This window comes from Empidonax traillii, unplaced genomic scaffold (genome assembly GCF_003031625.1).
Source record: "Empidonax traillii isolate 1590-97213 ecotype Southwest subspecies unplaced genomic scaffold, ASM303162v1 scaffold77:size1270838, whole genome shotgun sequence".
Classification (NCBI taxonomy): Eukaryota; Metazoa; Chordata; class Aves; order Passeriformes; family Tyrannidae; genus Empidonax; species Empidonax traillii.
In genome coordinates this window covers 997,159-1,020,291 of record NW_020955270.1, presented here as the reverse complement: position 1 = coordinate 1,020,291, position 23,133 = coordinate 997,159, and the positions used below count along the sequence as shown (strand labels likewise).

At 37.0% G+C, this 23,133-nt stretch overlaps 2 protein-coding genes across 5 annotated transcripts; one reads left to right on the top strand and one right to left on the bottom strand.

Moving 5' to 3' along the window:
- The first annotated feature begins 209 nt into the window (after positions 1–209).
- Positions 210–14,659, top strand: CCDC152 (coiled-coil domain containing 152). Of its 4 annotated transcripts, XM_027880903.1 has the most exons (9): positions 230–321; positions 2,333–2,433; positions 2,847–2,952; positions 9,028–9,096; positions 10,092–10,156; positions 11,303–11,405; positions 12,087–12,214; positions 13,081–13,167; positions 13,739–14,659. In XM_027880903.1, exons 2-9 carry the CDS (start codon positions 2,347–2,349, stop codon positions 13,859–13,861), a joined length of 768 nt encoding a protein of 255 aa, XP_027736704.1. In that variant the 5' UTR covers positions 230–321; positions 2,333–2,346; the 3' UTR covers positions 13,862–14,659. The 4 variants fall into 4 exon arrangements, with proteins under 4 accessions (XP_027736703.1, XP_027736704.1, XP_027736705.1 ...); XM_027880902.1 differs by lacking the exon at positions 13,739–14,659 and having other exon boundaries at positions 210–321; positions 13,081–13,330; XM_027880904.1 differs by lacking the exons at positions 230–321; positions 2,333–2,433; positions 2,847–2,952; positions 13,081–13,167 and adding an exon at positions 6,133–6,445.
- SELENOP (selenoprotein P) lies at positions 13,951–22,856 on the bottom strand. The gene is made up of 5 exons (XM_027880900.1): positions 22,608–22,856; positions 20,918–21,121; positions 17,870–18,082; positions 16,589–16,706; positions 13,951–15,713 (listed from the first exon to the last, which is right to left on the bottom strand). The coding sequence occupies exons 2-5, from the start codon at positions 21,106–21,108 to the stop codon at positions 15,057–15,059; spliced, it is 1,179 nt and encodes a 392-aa protein (XP_027736701.1). The 5' UTR covers positions 21,109–21,121; positions 22,608–22,856; the 3' UTR covers positions 13,951–15,056.
- Positions 22,857–23,133: the final 277 nt, after the last annotated feature.

Here is a 23,133-nt window from a genome sequence, read left to right as displayed (position 1 = left end):
ATCCTACGAGGAACGGCTGAGGGAGCTGGGGGTGTCCATCCTGGAGAAGAGGACCCTCAGGGGACACCCTTTCCCTCTCCACAAATACCTGGGAGGAGGATGCAGTGGGGTGGGGGCCGGTCGAGTCCATCAGGGGCCGGGGGAGGGGGAGGTTAGCGCCCCCTGCAGGACCGGCAGTGGTACGCTCCGCCGGCCGGGCCATGTTCCCGCCCTCGGGGCGCGCGCGGGCTCCCTCAGGTACCTGTGAGGGCGCGGCGGTATTGCTGGGTCCGGAAAGCCACGGGAATGTTTGAAAGCCTCGTATGGAATAGCTATTACATTCAGCTGAGATACGAACCTAAAAAATAACACCTACTTTTAAAAAAATAAATATAGAAACATATATATATATAAATAAAGGTTTCCCTGCCATAGGAAGAAAAAAATAATAATTAAAAAAAACCTTTGAATTTCATAAATGGGATAACCAGCTAGAGTAGTTTTAAAAAGGATACTGAAAAAGCAGGGGTGTCAAAGGGTTAAAAAGAGATTAAAAGAAGGTGTTAGTTTTATGGCAGTCAAATCTAAAATTTAAATCTTTGGTTTTCCTCCAGTGGCATAAATATCATAGTTCAAAACAGGGGTGGGAGGCTGAACAGAAATGCCTTTGGAAGACATAACGTGTATCATAGTAATATGCACAAAAATAACAGTGATGAATATTCCTGCTGGAAAAATACAGCATTAATAATACAACATTAATTTACTGTTTTGGTTCAGCAGGAGTTTTGTTCCCAGTGGCACTGTTGCCTAATGCTGCCAAGTGCTGAGCACATCCTGTCTTCTGAGAAAACAAATGATGCCATAGGATAAGGAAACACACAAACAAAAAACAGCACACGACATGGCAGCTCCCTGATCTCCCATCCTCAGTCAAAATTTGGAGGGTAGAGCACAGTTTTAAGAGTATAACAAAAAAAACTAATGCTAATTGGCAAATGCAAGATACTGCCCATGATAAGGATTGGAAAGGTCAGGGCTTGATATTATTCAATGAGTACATTTAGATTATCAGCTAATAAAATATTAAGATGTGTAATTCTTTTTAAAAAATTGAATGTCCTGAATATGTATTTAAAACTCTATTTTAACAAATCATTGCATTGTAGTAAGTTATAAGTTCATCAAGATTGCTAACTTAGTTAAAAAACAAACAAACAAACAAACAAACAAAAAAACCCAACCCAAACATCAAAACCCCACTAACTTAACTTAGAAACATTAATTCTTTAATGTTACCTATATTCTGAAAAATTGTTGATTTAAAAAGAAAACTTGAGTAGTTTTAGTCTCATTAGTTGTAGTGTCACTGAGAAAAGAGTGGGTACAAGAAAAAAGAGTATGAAACACACAGAATAAGTATCTTACTGCTTTGGTAAAGAAGTTGCATACACATAAAGGCTTGTAAATATTGAATGACTGAGAAAATAATTCAGTTACTTAATTTGCATTCCTGTTTACTGTTGTGCATTTAACTATCCCAGCCTGACTGTGCTGCCAGTATTTTTCTCTGGAAACCCGTTCAGTTTCATTCTATCTTCTGCTTCATCTCTCTTATTTTAATTGTTTATTATTTGTGAAAAGGCTGTTCACACATTATCACACAGAAGTGATGATTTTGTTTGGACCATACGGTTTATCTGGTGTTGGAATTTTTGTCTCATGGAGCCTAATGTTCAGAGATAGTTTAAATATTTTTAGAAGCAACCGTATTGTGTATTTCAGATCCATCTTGCAAATATATGTTGAAGATTCTCTAAGTAGAACTTATAAGAATAGGAATTGTATGTAATAATCTGGAATTATATGGGTCTTTTTCAAAACACCATTTTTTAAATTCTACAATAAGGTTTATGTGCTGCAATGTCTATCATGGATCTTAACACACGTTGTTTATAAGAAAATATGTAAGTAAACCTGAGTAGTTAAGTATTAAAGCATCCACAGAGGCAAAAAGTCTCAATGCTGCATCAATATGTTCCTGGTTCATCATTCTGCTTTGAAAGTGGATTCACATTAATTTTGTAGTTGTAGCAAAAATTCCAAATTCAACTACATGATCTAATAGTTTGATAAATTTTGCTTGGGCTTTCTGACATTCATTGTACTTCCAAGAAATGCAAGATCTTAGGCTGGCTGAAGTTTAGCTACACATGCAAAAGTAGTTTAAACTTTAAAAAAGGGATATTCTTTGTTATGGTTACAACTGTGCATAGGAATTGATATAATTTGAATGAGAAATATATGAATTCATAGAGATATTTTTTATTTATACATTAATCATTAGATTATATGGTTCAGAAAAAAATGAATCCCAGTGATGAAGAAACTATGAAAAAACCCAGTGTGGCGAACCTTGATAAACTTTTAGATGACTTCTCAGACATAGAAAAGGTAAGTGAAGAAGGTAAAAAATGTTGAAACTGCTATCTATAATTATTTTGTGACATTTTTGAGAGCTTTTCAAGAGAAAATTTCTTCTGAGTTGTATCAGCTTATTGCTATACCTTGTAATACCAATTATACCTTGGCATCATAGAAGTGAATTCTGTGAAGTCACTTTGAGTGAGAAACAGTTTATAACTAATTATGTAAGTCAGCATTCTTAGTTCTGCAGGTAAACTTGCAATAGCACAGGCCCTCAAGTCTAGCATTGTTCTTCTCTATAAAGGAATTTCCTGAATTATGAGAAACAATAGGGGTTAGTGACTGCAGTGTTTGAAATTGCTGAATTAATTTAAAACTCAAGATTTAACATTTAAATCAAAACATATTAATATAATGTTAGTATTTTTCCAATTTTCTAGAAAATAACAGAAATTAATGAAGCAAATAACCTACTGATTCATCAGCTGGAAAAATGTAACAGGTTGCTAACATTAAGCCAATCGAAGGAGGAATCAATAAAAGAAGGTAAGTTAATTTTTTAGTAAGGTCTGATTTTTACATATATTCAGGAAGTTCTGTGAGATATTTCCATTATTTTCAGTCGTATAAAATAAAAGATAAAATAGCAAGGATCCAAGATATTGTGTGAAAAGCAGCAATGACTAATCTTAGGTCATATAATTAAATCCATCTCATAGTAACAGTTTGCATTAATATTATGAGAATTAAAACTTTTCAATGAAAGCTAATACAATGGTACTTACCATTTACAGGTGGGAATTATAAGTCTATAATTGTAATTAAAATGTTGCCAAATAAAGGTGGAACTAAAGAGAAAACTATAAAATTAAGATTTTTTTGTTTTATTCCAGAACTGTGTGTTTTCAGATGAGTACTTGAGATGAGAGATAATATCTACTACTTAGTATAGATTTGTGATTGCTTATTTTTCTTTAGCTGGTAGAGTTGCTGAAAGGTGCACTTTTTTGTAAGACTTTTATCCCTTGGAAGTCATCTTGCTAAAAATTAGGAAACAGGATAGGAATAAACTTCATTTCATGCCGGAGTGAGATTGCCAGTTGGTTTCGCTTGAATCTTCACTGGGACTTTCATATTTTAGCATAATCAGAAATTGAATATTGAAGCTGAGAAATTAAGCTATTGACTAAGAGAGTGAAGTTTGCTAATCATGATAATCCATTCAGATATACCAAAAAACTCATTATATAGGATGACAGGTGATACAAAGGGGAGGTGAAAACCAGTAATAGTGCATATGGGAGGCATTTTATACAAACAGTGGTTGAACTTGGTTGGCAACTTCTCAGGAAACAGAGATCTTGATGTCCTCTGAACAGTTCTCTTAAAATGTCAGTGCTTGAAGAAGCAAACGTAGTGATAGGCATGATTAAGGAAGAAAAAGAAAAACAAGCTTCGTGCCCATGTAAGGTCTGTGATTTTCATGTAACTTTCTGGTTCACACATATGAAAACAGACATACCAGAACTAGAAGAGGTAAGAGAGAAGGTGGTAAGGTTTCATATTGTGAGGGAGGAGGATCCAAGCACTCAGGAACCAATCATGTAACAAGGATCAAGTAGGGACTTCACCATCCACTGCACCCAAGCAGTGCTGGCCCAGCTAGGACTGCCACAGTCAACCAGAAGTGCGCATTACCAAACACATATGTAGAGATGGGAGTGACTCGGGAGGCCGAGTCAGAATGGAGCTCAGAAATGGTCACAAAGGCCAGACATGGTCCAGGGATCATCACCTCCAGTGCTGAGGCAGGTCTGATATCAAGCCAGAACGTCACTCCCTAGATCATGACCAGGGTCTAGCATGTGGCTGTGACACAGCTGCACCATAGGCCCAGGGCAAAAGCCTCCGCTTAAAACCAACTCCCAAGGACAGGAGGGGCAGCCATTTCTGAATCAACCTCCAGCAAGGTCACCAGCTATACTCTTTCTAAGATCACCTTGTGCCCAGCCAAGCACCTAGAAGATTCATTCACAATTTTGGAACATCTGAAGGAAGACTTAAGTTGACTGGAAACCTTTTAGCCTAAAGAGAAGGAATAGAGCTGATATGACTCAGAGCAGCAACACTGTGAATGGCACAGAGAAAGTGACTATGGGATTCATTGTCCAATGTAATAAGAAAACTAGATGGAAATAAATCTTGATTCATTTAAAGCTTACAACAGGAGGAACTTTTCCATACATTTCAAAATGAAGTTAAATCAATTCCACAGAATCAATATCCACAGAAATTAAATCAATATCCACAGAAACCTGTGGATAACAGAAGCATAGATTAGTCCAATAGGATTAGAAAAAAATCATGAAAAAAACCCTTTAAAACATGGAAACACTATCTCTCACAGAGGTCTCTCTTCTGTGTTTCAGAAGTTGAGAGGATGTATCAAAAGTAGTGTTTATCTAGCTTTTTTTCCTCTTTCCTAAAGTATTTTGTACTAAGTATTGTGATGTGGAATAGTGAACTGAATGAACTTTGGTTTGAGTCAGAGACACTTTTTTTTTTATAAAGCAGAAAAGACAGTGCAGGACAGTCACTCAAAAACAGAACAAGAGGCTTCATTATTGATGAAACCAGAGAAGAGTGGGTTTATATATAATAGATTGTAAAAGGGGAAAGGAAAAGGTGGCCAAAAAGAAGAAATTATTCTTACTGTAGAACCTATAGGGTAAAAAGTAGCAGAGAAAGTGAAAGAGACAACTTGGGAATCACAGCAGCTGAGAGGACTGCAACAGGGAAGTAGAATGTACTGAAAACAGATCAAAGTCAGAAGAGATTTGAGCTTTGTAAACAGCAGTGCCTCACTTTGATAAGAGAGAAATTATTTTATGAGATAATTATGCTGATACAACTGAAGAGAACAGCCTCTGGAGCTTCTTTTGAAACACGCCATGGAAAAAAAAATTGTGGGTGGCAGAAGTCCAAGTAAAAATAGCAGAGGAATCAGCCTGAAATACGAGCCAGTTTTAGCAGCAGGGATAGTCAGGAAAAAACAAATTTCAGTAATACTGAAGTCATGGAAGTTATATGGAGGCAGTTAGACAGAAAGCAGAATTGTTGGGAGATAAGGATTCTGGTCAATGAGTAAGAGATGTTGCAGAGATATTAGTAGCAGTATCCAAAAAAAAAAAAAAAAAGAAAAAAAGTGAGAAGCACGAACTTTGAATAGAATACGTGTGATGTGCAACATCCAGGAGGTGATTCTGAAAGTTACTTGATGGTAAAGAAGTAAAATACAAATGAGATACCAAATGGGTAGGATGTATTTAGAAATTAAAAGTGTTGTCATGGTTGTTGTGTTAGGTTAAGCTCAGAGAAGTTGTGGAGTCTCCCTCAGTGGAGATGTTCAGGAATTGTCCAGACACAATCCTGTGCCATGTGCTCTGAGATGACCCTGCTTGAGCACAGAGGTTGGACCAGATAACTCACTGTGGTGCTTTCCAACCTGACCCATTCTGTGATTCTGTGCTTTGCACCTTTATTAAATTCACCTGCCATACTGACCCTTCAAAAGAGGTGATGGCATATGCTCTATTCAGAATCAGAGTGCTAGAAATTTCGCATCTAAAGCTCAATTCTTTGTATAAAACCTTTGGAAGGTCGAAACACTGAGGGTTAAAAAAAAACACCACCACGTCTTTGATACTGATGTGGTTATAGAGGGATCCTGTGGAGAACTAGAGAAGATGCAAGGGACGAAATACAGCATTGATATTTTCATTCTTGCTCTGGCAACAATTATTCTAACAGACTGTCGTCGTGACAATGGCATTTATACAGTGGTATTGCCAATTGTGGCTTGGAAAAAGGATTTCTCCTAGCCTTATGTCCCAAACTCTTTTCCAGAACCAGCTCAGCCAGTTTCTGAAAGTTTCTTTTAAAAGACTTGGCCTAAAGGTAATTGAAATTGCTTACAGCAGAGAAGCAGAAAGAAAGAGTGCTCTGGAAGGAAAGACTGTGGTTCCACCTATCCTAAAGGGTTTGTGGCTACTACTGGTAGTGGGGTGGAGAAAGTGGAATTTTATCCTGGCTTGAAGAACTCTGTTAGTATGTGAAACAGAAAAATAGTAGCATTTCATCACAAGAAATCTCCAACAAGTGAGAACCTGAGGGCTCCTTGATATCCTTGACTGCCAAAAGTTTCTCTGTAGAACTGTTTAAGGTAAAAGAAGACTAGGAATTCTGAAGGAAAAGCAAAGAAAGAAAGAAAACTTCTAAAACTCTAGGGAGAAGGCAGTGAAACACTTATACCCAAGATAAAGCGGGAAAAGATAAGCAGCTTGGCAAGTATATACGTTCTGGAAGGTCATAAATTACCTGTATTTTCTCTTCATATGTTCTTTGCTGCATGATGTTGAGATCCAGAATGGCAGTATTTGTTTGATGTATATCATTGCAGATCCCCTTAAGGCAGATGCAAGTCAGGCATCCTTGTTCTCTGCTCCTAAACCTTCACTATGGTGACTAAATTGCCTCTTGCGGTACCAGTTCTGAACTGCATTCTGCTGTAATTTTTTAAAAGGAAGCAATCACATTATACATTATTATCTATGAAACATGTAAGGTGGCTCTGTTTAGCATCTTCAGAGTTGCCTATTTGTTTACATAGTGTTTCTGAGGGTTAAAGGAAAAATGGTTGATGTAATTGCCCTATAAAAAGTCAATTAGAAGTGCAGATGGATGAAACTGCAACAAAGTATTTATTAAGCAGGGAAAATGAGCACTTAGGCTGTGTGGTCTTTCTGCATGTAGGGAGTGTTCTTTACAAGGAAGAAACTACACAGAATCCGTAACAGATATTCCAGAGATTCGAAGAGCTGCAACCACTTAACAAAATTCTACTTTTTCTCCCTAATGTAGACAAGCAAAACTTGTGGGTTCCCAGTAATTTCTTACAGTCAAAACTGTAATTACATATGGGATTTGCCAAGATATGTCCTTTAAAGATAAGAAAGATATTCTTGTGAGCAGATATTCTTGGGACTGAACAGAAGAGTGGCTTGCATTTGAATAGTTGGGATTCTTTTGAAGGCTAGATGCTGCTCTAGTGTCCTTCCATTTTTGCACGAATTATAAGCATTTGAATTTGTTTCGATGCATTTTCAAACGGGAGGAAGTTTGTAGTAGAACTAGTTGGTAAATATGGGCGTGCTAACCTAGTGCTTCTGACTTGGAATAGAATTTTTCCACAGATGGTTTTGATCCAGTACACGAAGTGAGGGCAGAGGGTGTTTCTGTGCTGCTCGTGCTCCCTCTGCTGGTTGTTTTTTGTTTTGTTTTGTTTTGTTTTGTTTTTTTTGTTTTGGTTTGGGTTTTTTTGGCGGGGGGAAGCATGTAACGGGAGAAGATATCTGGCTGAAGTACTCGGCTGCATGAAAAGCAGACTTAATGGAAGAATAGGCTAGCAGTCAAAAAGGTTGAGTGGAATCTCTTAGCTGAGATCTTAGTTCGTCTTCCTGATTCCATTATTTGTAACGTTGTCTCTAATTATACGATGCACAGTTTTCAACAGAGCTTCAGTCTGATGAGACCAGTAACTTAATTAGCCCACTTTTATCTGTTGTGGAAGTTAAAACCCGCTTAGGAAATGCAGCAGCACTCTGGAAACAGGGAGAGAAGTTTTAAGAGTCAACAAGCTCAGTTTAAGTGTCTCCACTTTTCCCAGTTTTTGACTGTTTTGCGACGTTACTGTTAAGTTTACAAGGAACCCATAAGGAATAGAAGTCATCGTCATGGCTAGGCTTCGGGAACGAAGATTTGAGAAGGGTTCTACCCACGCTTGCTACAAGTGCGCTGATGGCTAAAAAGGCCAATGCGAGATAGACAAGTCCGGTTGCAGAAGGTACAGCAGAAAGACTCCCCAGGTGATATCGACGAGACGAGAAGCAGTGTTTAATAAAACCAAATGCTGTATTGCAGGAAGTACACAGGGTGTTCAAATATCTAAAATACAGTTTAAAAAATAAAATCACGAAACACAAATATGCAAACTGATAACAGGTTGCGTGTGTATAGATACAAATGCACATAACTATTTTGTATTAATTGAGATAACAAGGATATAGTAGCATATCCTGAATCTCTCAAAATTTATGTTGAGCCATAAGATGAATGTTCATATGCACTAAAAAGTGAGTGAGAGACTGCAACGAGTGGATATGGTTGATCTTCTTAAAAAAAACTTAGCAAAAATGCTGCCAGGAAAGTAAGCCACAGTTTCATTAAATACACAAATTGCTGGAAGATTGATATGGAAAACTTTTATTATTGACCAGAAAACAACAAGATCCTTGATTTCTATCTAGAAAAAAAATTTGATAGTTTTATGAAATCGTTTGTATATCTTCATTAAATTGATTTTAATCTATCAAACTAAAAACTAAAATTAATCTGTAACTATGTAATAATAATCTGTGTTATTTCTACAGTCAGTAAGAACACTTAGAATAATATTCAATCAAAATTATTATCAAATATTTGGGAAAAGTTTATGATCACAATGTAAATTTTTTCTTTGTGAAGAAATTATTCCAAAAAATCTGCATTTTTTATTTCTTTTAGAATGCATTACTCTACAGAATGTGATAAACGGTCTAACACAAACCATTGAAAACCAGTGTAATGTCAAAGGTAAAGGCAAAAATGTTCTTATGTATGCTGTACTGTAATTTCAAATGAGCAGGCATTTAATGTTTTTGTTTATATTTACTGTTTTTTTCCAGACAGAGAAACTCACTGCCAGACAAACAGAAAGTAAAAAAATATTTCTCAAATCAATCTTGTGCAGTAATAAATGTCTATTGCTATAATTCTACTTAGAATCCACATGTAAAAAAGTTCTGCTTCAGTGAGGTTATTTTAATCAATACTTGGGCTTTAAATTTATTTCAGTATAGCACAGACAATTTTACAAAAGGTTAGAAAGCATCATTCAGCCTTTCATCTGTATTAAAGTGTTTAAGCATAGTTTTTATGACATTAAACCGAAGAGTCTTAATGCGTAGTATAATGTTCTTGAAGTTTTGCCATTATTCATAAATACTTGAAAATTACTAAGTTGTAGTTGAAAATACATAAATATTTGCTATATCTTTACACTACAGTTCCACTATAGTTAATTTTATGTGTTCAAGGCATATTAGCATAAATATTAATAAACCTCTAAAACTGGAAGTATATTGCTGCTTTTAATACTCAAACTTATATTATTTTTTTTAAAAGCATCTGTTTTTCCTTAATTCTGGTTTTGAGGTACTACTTTTTAGTTTTTAGGAAACAAGTACTTAAAGACTTGCATCTTCCAGCTTGAAACTGCTGGAGCCATGATAACAGTCTTTTATTTTCTGAGTCAAAGAACTTTGCATCTAGATTTTCTTGAATACATCATTTATCAGGAGGCTAAAGACATTTCCAAGTAGTAGTACCAGGCAAATACTATTATTAAACTATGATTGATAAAAAATGGAGAATGAGAGCATGTAATTCTGTAAATGATAACTATTATGCCTATAAAAAAGTTTCTTAAAGTTCAGCCAAGACAAAAAAATGAAAGGAATTTCCTTATTCTGCTTTCATGCTAATGATATTGTTAAAATAGTGTGTCATGTAGCTTTTTATTTATGTAGATGAAAATGATAGACTGAAGAGTACCATTCGCATCCTGGAAGATAAATTAAAGGCTTGTGAAGAGGTACGTCACAAATGATCATTCTTTAGGTAGAGGAATAATATTTTGTATCTCTTGTAGCAGTTCATATATCTTTATATTCTTGGGTTTGCTGTTGACACCCTTATTGTTGCTCTTCTCTTAATGTTTATCGTGTAAAAAGGGAAAGGTTGGTCTCATGACAGCACCCATGTGAGAAGAGACTGAGAAAGAACTTTAAAAAGTTAAAAGAACTGAGAGATTAAAACCATATAGGTGATGAGAACTCAGTCTATAAGATGCACTTGGGGGTTTTTATCTCTATTTAGCTTTAAATTCAGGTTTAAATTCTAACCTGTTGTATTGGAATAATTTTTTGCGTGCAAATAAGGTTTATTCAAGATGCGTGATTATGCTGCCATAGAATCAAGAATGGTCTGAATTTTGTCTAGTTTCTTTGGGAATAAATACTACAAAGATAATAGGTCTCTACTTCTTATCTGTGTCTCATAATAAATTTGTGATCTCTCTCTGTTTTATCTATGGCACTCGTTTTTGCAAAGGAGGTAAAATCAGTAGGGCTAGTCATAATTTGTGTTAGTTTTCTGTGCACAAAATGCAGATCTGTTATCTGTACAGGATTAGGAATATCACTGATTTACTTTATCTGTGTTTGTACAATGAGTTGAATATTTATACAATTTGCATGCTCAGACTCTGAGTATCAGTGCCACCAGCATCACTACTGCTGGTATTTCTACTGCTGCCAGTATGAAGTTGTGGAATCCTTGGTATAAGCAATACTAACAAAATTCATACTTAAAATAAATTTTTTTAAATGCAATCTTAAAGATCCACAAAAGTAAAACTGTAGTCCCTGAACTAACTGCAGTGTGTCAGATCCCAGACTGGGGAAAGGAATATTGCCTCTCCATTTACCTGTTCTCTTAAGAAGTACAATTTCTAATTTTACGTTAGCTGACAGCTGCAGTACAATGAAATCTGCTACATTTTTCATCTGAGGACTTCAGCCAGACTGGGTAAGAAGTAACTTGGCATGTTGAATTTACAAGATTGAGGATCAAACAAGTACTGAATTATAGAGTATATATTATAGAGCATATAATTTTTGCCTGTTTCTTGGGCTTTGCAGAATCTGCAAGGTTTTTATAAAACATTTTACATTCACAGGAATATAAAGATCAGATTGAGAAACTCATGACAGAAATTAAAAACAAAGAGGAAGACCACAAATTAGAAATAACACAGTTGAATTGCGATATAAGGAAAAAACGTGAGTTCTCTGAAGACTGAATGCTATTGCATAGGGCAAAATGTTGTATAAGCTGTAGGAGCTACATTTCCTCTAAAAGCTCCACTTTTTTTGTGGAGACGTGAACACTAGAAGTGGACAATGTTTAACTGAATTTTATCTTTGCTAAAGAGCAGACAGTGACAATAAGGCAACACTGGATGAGGAGAATTTCCCAAACAGAACAAATGCTGAGAACTTGGACCTAAAAATCTGAAGGAATGAAATTTTGAGTAAAGTGTAGACTGGAAACTTGATTTGAACCATAAGCTAGACTGCTGTTTGAGTGTTCTATCTATGTTCAGGAGAGTAGGACATTATTTTTAATAAATAATAATACTGCAGTGAGAAAAAGCTGATTTCAATATTATTTTTTTCCATTAGAGGCATAACCTTGGAGAGTAGGATTTTTTGCTCATCCACATAGCTGAAAACAACTAGAAAAGTTTTTGTAAAACAAGATGATTTTTTAAAGAAACACCATCTTACTGGGATGGGACAGGGTGGTTTTCGATCTGTTTTGGTAAGGTTTTTGCTTGAATGACGATGTTTTCCAATTAAACACTCACCTGATATTCAAGGAAGTTTTAATATTTAGGAAATTATGTTATTTTTCCATCAAATCTTCTATAATCATAATATTTGGTGATTCTTTGTTGCTAGTTGAAGTAAAAGAAATGGAGTATAGAGAAGAGAGAGAGAAAAAAGAACTGGAAATACTAGAGCTAACAAGACAGCTGAAAATTCAAAATGAAGAGAAGCAAAATGAAATAATCAAACTGCAGATAGAGGTAGGCATTACAAAGCTGAAAATATTAATTAGTACTTAACAACATAATATGATGAAATCTAAAAAACTTAAAAAATTATTGTCTTTACGAAGATCAGTGGCATATGCTCCCTTCCTCAGGAAACTGACTCACTTCTGCTCAGGAATCAAGTTCTACCTACTGTATAGGGAGACTGAAGTTTGCACTGTTCTTGTGTTAAATTAAACTACTTTGAAACTTTTCTAGGTTTTTGAGCCATTAAAAAAACTGAAACAACATTTTCTGCTTAACTTTCTTGGGTTTAATTTCTAAATTATGGGAATTTTTTTTTTTTTTAATAAACTCCCAATAAAGAATTCTAATCCCGCAGAGATTTAGGTCTAAGCATTCAATATGTATTTCACTGCTCAGGTTTTAAACCCCTCTTGTTACAGAAATAATTAGGGAAATACTTCAAATCTTTCACATATCAAAAAAAGAAATAAAGTGTGAAAGTGTTCTTGCTAAGTTGCTCTTGAAAATGAGGGAAGGATGATGGTTTCAGAGTTTTTTAGCATCCTCTGCATTTTCCCCTCCTGTGTCTCAGGAGCCTTCAATTTATTTTTTTTCAATAATGTCTTATACATCAACATTTTTTTGATAATATTTGTACTACATATATTTTGAAATATTTTGAGGCTTTTTTTTAAAGAATCAAAACTTGTAATTTCGTTCTTTCTTTTAAATATACCTACATTTTCCTAGGATTAATTAGTAGATAAGCTTGTTATTACTAGTCTCAGGTGAAAAATGCAACTACAAAAAAAGTGAAAATTATACTTGAATTATTTACTACACCTTTTTTTCCTGATGGTTCTTACTGTTTTGTCTTTGCCTGATTCTTTCAGTTCAACGCTAAATTAGCAAGAGCTCAGGATAAAACCACCAGGTCATTTTCAGATGCTTCTGTCTTGCCACAAAGTATCTATCGAAGGGTATGTGCTTTAATAGCTCCTGTTCCACAGATACCCAGTGCTGTTACAGCCTGTTTGAAAAAGGACTTCCCTGGCTCTTGCCCGTGTCTGTGTGTTCTCTCCCACATACCCTCCCACACCCAGACAACTAAATTCATAGAATCATAGAATAATTTAACTTAGGACAGACTTTTAAGATCACTGAGTCCAACCGTCATGTCTTTTTGCATATTGATACCGCTGGGGTTCAACAACAAAGGGCCACATGTGAGGTGGTTTTCTATGAGAGAAAATGACTAACCTGGTTTTCTATGAATGAAATTACTAACCTGGAAACTTAAGACAGAACTGACATAAATGACACTGATATAAACTGTCTGTGGGCATTTTTTTTTTTTTTTTTTTTGTAGGCTTGAGACTTTGGGATGTCACAAAAATAGGATTCCGAGGAAGTAATCTTGGTCATTCTGTAATACAAAATAATGAGGAAAAACATTCTTATTAGAAAATGTCTCATTTGCAGTAGCAAATTGTATTGATATATGATTCTGTGTGATGTTTAACAGTGAAGCCTTTGCTTGCATTTTTACAGAAGCTGCAGCATCTCCAGGAGGAGAAAAACAAGGAAATTGAATTTCTCCGAAACACCATAAGAGACTTAGAGCAACGTCTTCATAAAGGCCAAGACCTGCACTTAAAACGGAAGCGATTTTGAGTAAATTACATGAAGTATTTCAGTAGTACATATAATGCAAATACAGATGGTGTATTTCAAACTGTGCATCTCAAAGTCAAAACGATATATGAAGATAGTATTTTTTATTGAAAATGCTCTTGTCAAATATTCCAAAGGCATGCACTCTGTGTACATTCAGGGCTATACTCTTGCTAGTCAGCATTCACAATAAAAAGACTCAGGTTTTGCAGGACTAATAATTTCCCTATCAAACCATCATTAATTATGGTGTATGCTTTCATAGCAGTTTTCCTTTCATAAATACTATTTTCTTCATCCAGAAATCCTTCAAACAACTGGTTTTACTTCCATTCAGTTAATGAAACAATAGAAACGCTAAGCTACAAACAGAGAAATTATACAAGTTTCAGTGGTATATTACCTTACTAATCAATACAGATTTATTGAATTCAGCACTGTTATAAACAAAGATAAACTTTATACTAAGATTAAACTCCTTTTATCCCTCCCTTTTATTGATTCTGACACTCATTCTGTATGAATAGCTGTTAACACTGCTTCTTGCTTAAGGCATGATCTTACTGATTTAGTAGGATTATGTATTAATTGATCCTTTTATTGTATCTAAGACACAAAAGTTAAGCATATAAATCTGTTACTTTAAAATAATGTAGTTACTGTTTGTATATTACATTTTGAACAAAAAGTTATTTTGTCACATGGCTTAGGAATAAGTTTTTGTGTACATAGTTTGTATCCCCAGGTTAGGAAAAAAAAATCTAACTCAACTTTTGAATAAAAATTGATTAAACTATCTGTCTTGGTTATCTTCTGTTCTTTATTGCAAAACATCAAACAGGAGCCCCTAGGTCATAGTTTATGCTCCTGTCCTCAAAAATGCAAGCAGAATGTTAGAAGAAAAACAAGAAAGACAAATTAATCAAGAATGCAGACACCTTCCCAGTGCACCCAAAAAACAAACTAGCGGACAATTAAATTCCTTTAAATTATGAAGCTTTTCACTGATGGAATTTGACAGGTATTCTGTAATTTTAAGAGCACTGCTCTAAAAGTCTACTTCTTTGCCATATTCTAATTCCACACACCTGTCAGTTTAAATTTTAATTCTGGGCAACAAAAACACCTAATCTGTTAATTTTTACACTCTTGCAACGAATTTAGTTAATAGGATTGCCTTGTATTTTGAAGGTGCTTAGTTTGTTTTTCAGGCTCAGTTTCTCGCCTTTTCCTGTCACTGTCAGGTGTCACTGGTTTCACTTCCTCCTGCTGCTGCTGACTGTCAGGCAGCAGAGAGCAGACGTCACTGTCAGGATTCAGTGATGTCCTCTGCTGCCAGCTGGCCATGTCACCTGCAAGAATTTGGAAGTGTTCCATGACACTGTCAAGTGACAGAATTTCCTAACTCTTCAAACAGAAGGTGTCGACAATGACAGCATCAGCTACTAGAAGTAGAGTCTGATGCTGTCTGCCAGTTTCAAGTCAACTGGTTCTTACAGCTGTTTTTCCCTTTTTTTCATAGCTTTTTCTCTTGTGTAATATCCACACTTTCTCCTGGAGGAGCAGTGTCTACCTGCTCATGATTACCTAACTGGTCGTGTCTGTGATGGCCAAATACTCTGTGGCGCCGGCCGCTGTGAGGGGGGTGTCTTTCAGTTTCAGAGGAAGCCTGGCTGTTCTCCTTTTTGGGGTGATGACTGCTGTGCCGGTGATGGTGGTGGCGGTGGTGGTGGTGTCCATGTCTGTGCAGGTTGTGGTGATGGGAGTGCTGACCAGTTGGTTTCGGTTCTCTCTCTTCTAGCTTATCTGCTTTCCTGGTGATGTTTTCACATATATCATCAATGTCAGGTTCCTGAAAAACAGAGGCTTCCGTCAAATATGAGGCACAGTATTTAACTAGTTGTAAAATATTAATTAACATTTTTGCAGAACCTGAAATCCAGTTTTAAATTATTTGTGCCACTTTGTTGAAGAACGTTTGAATGTATCAAAAATAACCTTGTTGCAACACCACTGATAACAGGGCTCTTAATATAAGCTTTAAGCAATTACAGTACCAGTAGTTGCTAATAACAAGTATTTTTTTCCTAGATCTCACATCTCACCTGCCTGTGGCCTATATTTAGATGGAAAACTGCATTATAGGATCAGAAATTATTATTCCTATTGAACTTTCATGACTATGTATGTACAGTTCTTGATAATCCTTAGAGTAGTTCTGATCTTTAATTATACATAAAGCTACCCTTCTTTTATAGCAGTAACAATAATTTGTCATCTTGTACTATCAGTTTTTTTAAATTAACTGTTGTATAATGTGTTTAAATGCAAACTTAAATGAATATGTAAACCTCAAACCAGCTTTGCTTCGATTCCCAGGTTTAAAAAAAACATACTATCCGTTTATGTCTTTACCCATCCCCCAAGACTAGAGTAGCTAATTGCTCACTAGCTGTATATAACTCCACAAACAGAATTAGCCTCCAAGATTACAATTAGGTTTCTGACAATTATTTCTATCACGGGCAAGTATTCTGATAATCAGTCTATTATAAATTAGATCTAATAATTTGGAAAAATGTTTAAAAACTCTCTGGCAAGACACATGAAATGTGTACATTTTAAACCATGTCTTTGTGGATTAATCTCACTGAAATAATTTTTTTTTAAGAACCAGTCAAATCCAGTTTCCTGTCCTAGTAGACACAGAATGAGACAAGAAAATACCGTGTAAGAGCAGTTTCCACACTTGTTTTCACAGTATGCAATCTTAATAGCTTCTTCTACATATTGGAAATGCAAGAAGGAATAGGGCAGTCCCAGATGATACACCAGACGGCCACATCTAAGGAGAGAAAGAATTATGGTTACATGTACCTGAAATTAAATCTCTCCTCTTATCACATCTCATTTTAGTCACATCATCCACCCACACTGTATAGTCCCATGGAAAGTGTACCTGTTCAAGGAGTTTACAGGCAAATGCACTGTCTTGCTTATAAATGGTTGCCTGCTCAACTGCATCAGCCAGTAGCATGCAGAGAGATTTCTGGCTGTACTGGCAGAAGCTTCTGAGTCAGTAGCCCTTAGACTAGCAAAGGTACACTCATTACAGGCTATCTGGCTGAGGAGGGCTGTTTTCACAGCACTTGTTGCATCCTAACATGTTTTTTATGTAACAACATGTTTTTATGTAACCTCATATGTATTTTGATTGGAAAGTGCATTGTGGTGCATCTCCATTACTGATTTAGTGTACATAAGGGGATTTGTATGCTGCCTATTTGCTCCATGTCTGTACTTGAGCGTTCTGATATGCATTTGACTACACTACTGGTCAGTTTGAAGGAGTTGAGTAAATCCAGAACCTGTACACAAGGGCACCTTGTTAAATACCCACCTGTGTGTGGGCCTCTAGCCTTAGCTCCTTACATGTCTGCAGTGAATGTCCTGCAACAGGCAAACCCACTTAGAATGCTCTTTGCAGTAACATAACTAGGACAGATTTCAGTTAGAGTTATTACTGGCTCTGCCAAATTATACAAGTGCCAGAATCCTGTATCAAAAAGTTATTTTCTGCTGAAGTTTTAAGTTTCAACTGAAGACTAATTTTTCCATATGTCTACATTTTCAACAACTCTGGTCTGGTCAAAATGTTTCCACTAGAACTTGGATAGCTTTCCTCCTTGATTCTACTTTGACATGCATGGGTGTAATGAAGTTACATTACATGTCTGAAATCATGTCTGAAAATAAAAACAGTGTAAAACAAGAAAAATGTTATTAAATTCTGCACTCAGTTACATTAATCTAAATACACATTAATTATAAAGAAAAATTATTTATTCAAAAATTACTGCAAAAGTAGACTTTTTCTCCAGTAAACTTCAGCTTAGAAGCTGATCATGATGTCTTTGTTATTTGCACATAAATGAAATAACATAGATTTACAAAGCATTACTCTAATTATATACAAATATTTTCCTGTGTTTCTCTGTAAACACACACCTGTCATAGATGAGAAAGTCATCCTTGTTTCCATTTAAGGTAGTCCAGACGTCATCTTGTTGTTGTTCTTGTTGATAGACACTAATATAGTCTGAAACACGTTCTTTCAGTAGGTGAAATTCCCTCTGGGATTGAGCTCCCTGATGGTTGACAACCACATACGAGATGTTGACCAGTCCTTCATTCTCTAACTTTACTCGCAGGTCCTCCAATCTAGTGGGAATGTAAAGAAGCAAGACCATAAATCATTAGAGAATCATAAGATTTGCCAAAAAAGTGAATATGCTTCATCTTGCTTTCGTTACAGTGGAAGTTATTTTATCCCAGTTTTAATGGCAACAGTCTAACACTATTAAAACATTCTTGCCATTTTCCATGATTATCAACTATACTGTCACCAAACCAGATTTTACAACAGCTAATATGCCATGAGTCCTGTCCTTGTAAGTAGAATGCAGTAAATCAGACATCTGTTTTCAGACTGAATTCAGTGTTATTTTTATATCAGCTCTTTCATAGTTTCCATGGTCTAACACAGTTTATTTGATGCCTTTATTCGAATGCTGAGGGTTTGACTGTATACTCGGTTAAAGAATACACACCATAATAATAATGGCCAGTCTTCGCGAACGAAGAACCGGGGAAGGTCTTTCCACCTTCCAGCCAGCGCATTGGATTTTTTAGGTGAGACACAGTGTGCGCGGAGCTGAGCCCACCCTTTAATCCTAAGGTTCATCTGCTGGGGCCAAGCACGCTTGGACGGTGGCAGCGAGGTCCTCAGGACGTAGATGGATTGCCTTACAGGGCTAACGAGCTCCATCTGCCCGGGGAGTGGCCCTGACCGGAAATCGAACCCGGGTCTCTGTGGTGACAGCACACGTCCTTAACCACTAGACCACCAGGGGCTCCCTAATACACACCATAAATACAGCAGGAAAATGAATTATCAAGAAAGCAAACCTGCAGTAAAAGGTCAACAGCCCTCCCACTCATCTTGACACGGCTATTTTCTGTAATGGCCAGAAAAGGGCTATTACAGCAGTGGGGTAAAAATGAGTGCTATAGAAACTTTGTGCACAATCTGTGTGGCAGTTGTTAGTCTTTTCTCTGGCTTTTCATCACAAAAGTATATTTCTGCTAATAGTAGAGAAAGCCGATTCTTGCTTGATGTGGGATTTCTTCCTTTTAATTTGTATCCTTCCTATTGAATGCTCTAGAAAACTTTACATTTTCAGTTGCAGGAAATAATCTAGAATGTGAAAAATTCTTTTAAATCTTTCTAAAATGTGAGAATCAAACCTAACTACCTTGAAAGCCAACTGCAAAGCCCACCTTTGACTTTGATAGAGCTAGAGATTTACCAATGCTTTTTCAAATCCAATTCTCAGTAAACTTTCAAAGCCTATTGTACTGTGAAGTTATGCAGCCACAAGGGGCAAACTAAGATGTTCTTACTGTGACTAAAATTAAGTCTGAAACAAGTATAATTAATTTTGAAGCCAAACTGATTTCACGATCACTAAATGAATCCAAGATAAAAGCTTTATACAATTCCTGTTTGGATCATCTCAAAATTATTTTCTTGCTACTGTTACTGTCATGATAGGTAATTATTTGCAAAGAGTGGGTTCTAGAAATCACAGCCCCAGTGTCCCAGTCCTGTATGAAAACATAACAAAGCTGACTTCTTTGAATGTTTCACCTAATTTTTGAAAGGCCACTCTTTACCTTATCTTCTGGATTTTTATGTATCATAGAATCAGCCGAGTTGGAAAAGACTTCCAAGATCAAGTCCAACCCTTGATCCAACACTGCTGTGGTTTACTAGACCGTGGCACTAAGTACCACAAACAGCCTCATCTTAAAAACCTCCAGGGACAGTGAATCTACCACCTCCCTGGGAAGCTCATTCCAATGTCTGATTACTCACTCTCTCTCTAAAAAATGCCCTCTTGTCCTACTGCTGATTACCTGGGAGAAGAGACCAACCCCCACCTGGCTACAACCTACTCTCAGGGAGTTGGAGAGAGTGATGAGGTCTCCCCTGAGCCTCCTCTTCTCCAGACTAAACAACTCCAGCTCTCTCAGCCTCTCCTCATAGGACTTGTGCTCGAGTCCCTTCATCAGCCTGATTGCTCTTCCCTGGACCCGCTCCAGCACCTCAATATCCTTCCTGAACTGAGGGGCCCAGAACTGGACACAGCACTCCAGGGGTGGCCTCACCAGCGCTGAGTACAGGAGAAGAATCACTTCCCTGCTCCTGCTGGCCACACTGTTCCTGATCCAGGCCAGGATGCCATTGGCCTTCTTGGCCACCTGGGCACACTGCTGGCTCATGTTCAGCTTCTGTCAATCCAAACTCCCAGGTCCCTTTCTGCCTGGCTGCTCTCCAGCCACTCTGTGCCCAGCCTGTAGCGCTGCAGGGGGTTGTTGTGGCCAAAGTGCAGGACCTGCCACTTGGCCTTGCTGAACTTCATCCTGCTGGAATCAGCACAACTCTCCATATATGTGTGTGTATACATATATATATATATATATATATATATGAGACTTCTGAACGCAGGCTGGAAAAGCACACTAAAATCATATGTTTTGATTTGTCTTTTCCCCTACAGATCTTACGTAAGAAATGAGTGATCACAGATCTCTATTTCATGTGATCTTGCCATGTTAGAGAATCGCGATGTTTCTTGGCTTCAATGCCTTTGCTGTCTTAATCATCTGTTTTAACTGAAGCATAATCTTGAGGAACTGTTTCTGTTGGGGTTTTGTGTGGTTTGGGTTTCATTAATATCAAGTGGATCACATTAATAGGTTGTAAATATAATTTGGAGAGGATGATCTGTCAGTCAGTACTAAGTCAAGAGATAAAGAATCTTATCCAGTGGCACAGAACCCTCCTGCTGAGAGTGAAGCTGGTCACTAGGTCACACATTGCAGCTGCAGTGGTGGCGTTTGAGGCAGCCAGAGTTCATGGAGTGCATTGTGGTAGGGCACACATAGTATCCTCAGCTGGGTAACGAAAACTCGGAAGACATTTATGCTTACCTAGAAGCCTGCTGCAGGCACAATAATCAGCTAGCCTGGAGGAGAGCTACCACTGTCACTGTGCCTCTGGAGTTCTGCATTGGGTCCTCCTCCCCAATACGCCATTCTGGAGGCTCCTGGCAGTTCTGGACCTCAGCCCCCCCTCCTGGGAGGAGGCAGAGAGCCAGAACTAGCCCCAGCCCTGCCCACATGGCTGGGCTTTTCCTGAGAAGAGAGAAAATAAAAATGAGATCAATACCTAAAGTTCAGACTCTGAAACTCCCATAAGAAAACACAGCAGCATTTTCACTCCATTCAGTCCAAAAAAGGAAAAGATCAAACCTTCAAGAATAAATTTGAGCTACTTTGTTTACTGCTCAATATCTTTGATTTTGCAGTGGAGTTCCCCTATAATAAATAGGCAGGTTGTTTGGCTTGTTTGGGGGTTTTTTGTTGTTTTTTCTTACTTGTTGTTGGGAGGATTATTATTGCATTTGAACAGCTGAAAATAACCATTTAGAATAATTGGATTTTCTCTTAATACTACTAATCAGACAAAGTTATTTCTTCCTCTTAGTAATTTCTTCTTGATTATTTTTACCACTTCGGTTACTTTAAAGTGGCCTGTTTCTTGTTTTCTGAAATCAGTTGTGCTGAGCTAGTTTACAGTAGTAACAATCTAGACCAGTTCACTCCAGATTCCAGCGTAATTCCACTGACTTAAAAGTACATGCACCAGCACTGTATTTCAGCACCCAGCAAGTACTACAGAACCTGGCAGAAAAATAATAAAAAAATATTTCAAGATTTTTCCAAGTCTTTCTGGAGTATTTGGATCCCACTGTGAAAATCTCTTAAAAAGACAGGCACTAGAAACAATTTTGCAAAAACAGGAAATGAAGACTGAGTTTCAGGATTCCTCAGATCTTACAAAATCTCATATTCACACTTAGTCCTTTTAATGTTTATGAAAATCAAAGCACATGAAAAATTCTGTAATTACCTTTTCCTTTTATTCCATTAACATCACAATTTTGGCTTGAAATGTTCAGAACATACTCATTATCAAGAAATACATAAAGTCATAAAGCTGCTCTCCAACTTGTGGAATTGTATAACTTCACCACTTACATCAAAGTCTCACAGAAAACACAGAATAGTCTGGAAACAACAAGGTCTGATAAATAACACGTGTTTCATCAATCTTTTTGTATTCTAGGAAAATTAAAACCTTTTAGTAATTGATCTTTTAAAACAAGAGCCAGCTGCTGCATTTGTGAAATCCAGCTGTCCCTAATGTTTCTTTTCTGCAGTTCTACCAAAAGCATTTTAGGTTCAGTACTTTAAAGACTAAACTGTGGTCCAGTAGATACCAATAGAGCTCTTTCTTTTGCTCCTTCCACATTATCAGGAAAATCTCCTGCCTTTGCATCCATTATGCACGGATGGAACTCTTAGGACTTTTTGAGATCCTTCTATGCCTTTATAGTAGCCTCCTGCAGCACTGGCATGCAGTGCCCAGCAACAGCTGTCTCACCCTGTGAGCCACAGGAGAGCTATGTTCTATGTTATACTTCTCTTCACATTTCGACTGTATAGTTTGTTTCCAATGGAAATTTCCACAGTCAGCCTTTTCAGCCAAAGAAACAAGCAGACACACTGCCAAATCTTAAGTCATGAAGCTCTTTCACAGCAAAGCCAGCACACTTACCCTTTTCCTCCTCCCCCTTCTTGGCAGCTCCGCCTGGCTCTGCTAGAGAAGAAAACAGTGCGGGGAAAAGGGCTGTGGTATTTATATGGCTCTTGTTTATCTCACTTTGCAGCTACGGTTCAAAGTTCAGGGAGCTTTTTCTGAACAACCTTGCAAGCGAAGAAAACCCCTTTAGCAAAAAGAGACAAAATATTTATCCATTAACTAATTCCAAGTGGAAAGCATTTATGGTGCATAATGGCGACATATTTTTAATTTAATGACTTCAGCTTTTGTGTTATGCGGTTTTTTGGTCACCCCAGTCATCTGGAGGTAGTGGTACAGTCAGGGGAGGGGGATGGGCCAAAGAGTCATTATTTTCTGAGCACAGTGGTAACCACAGTGTGGGGGGGAAGGTACTTCTCTATTTATAAAAACGCTGAGCTAGCAGGTTTTTTCTCATGTGCTTTATCTGGTATTTGCCTTAGAGAATGGTGTGCTCTGTCTAAGGACATGTGTATACAGAGCTCCTTTTGCCCAGCTGCTC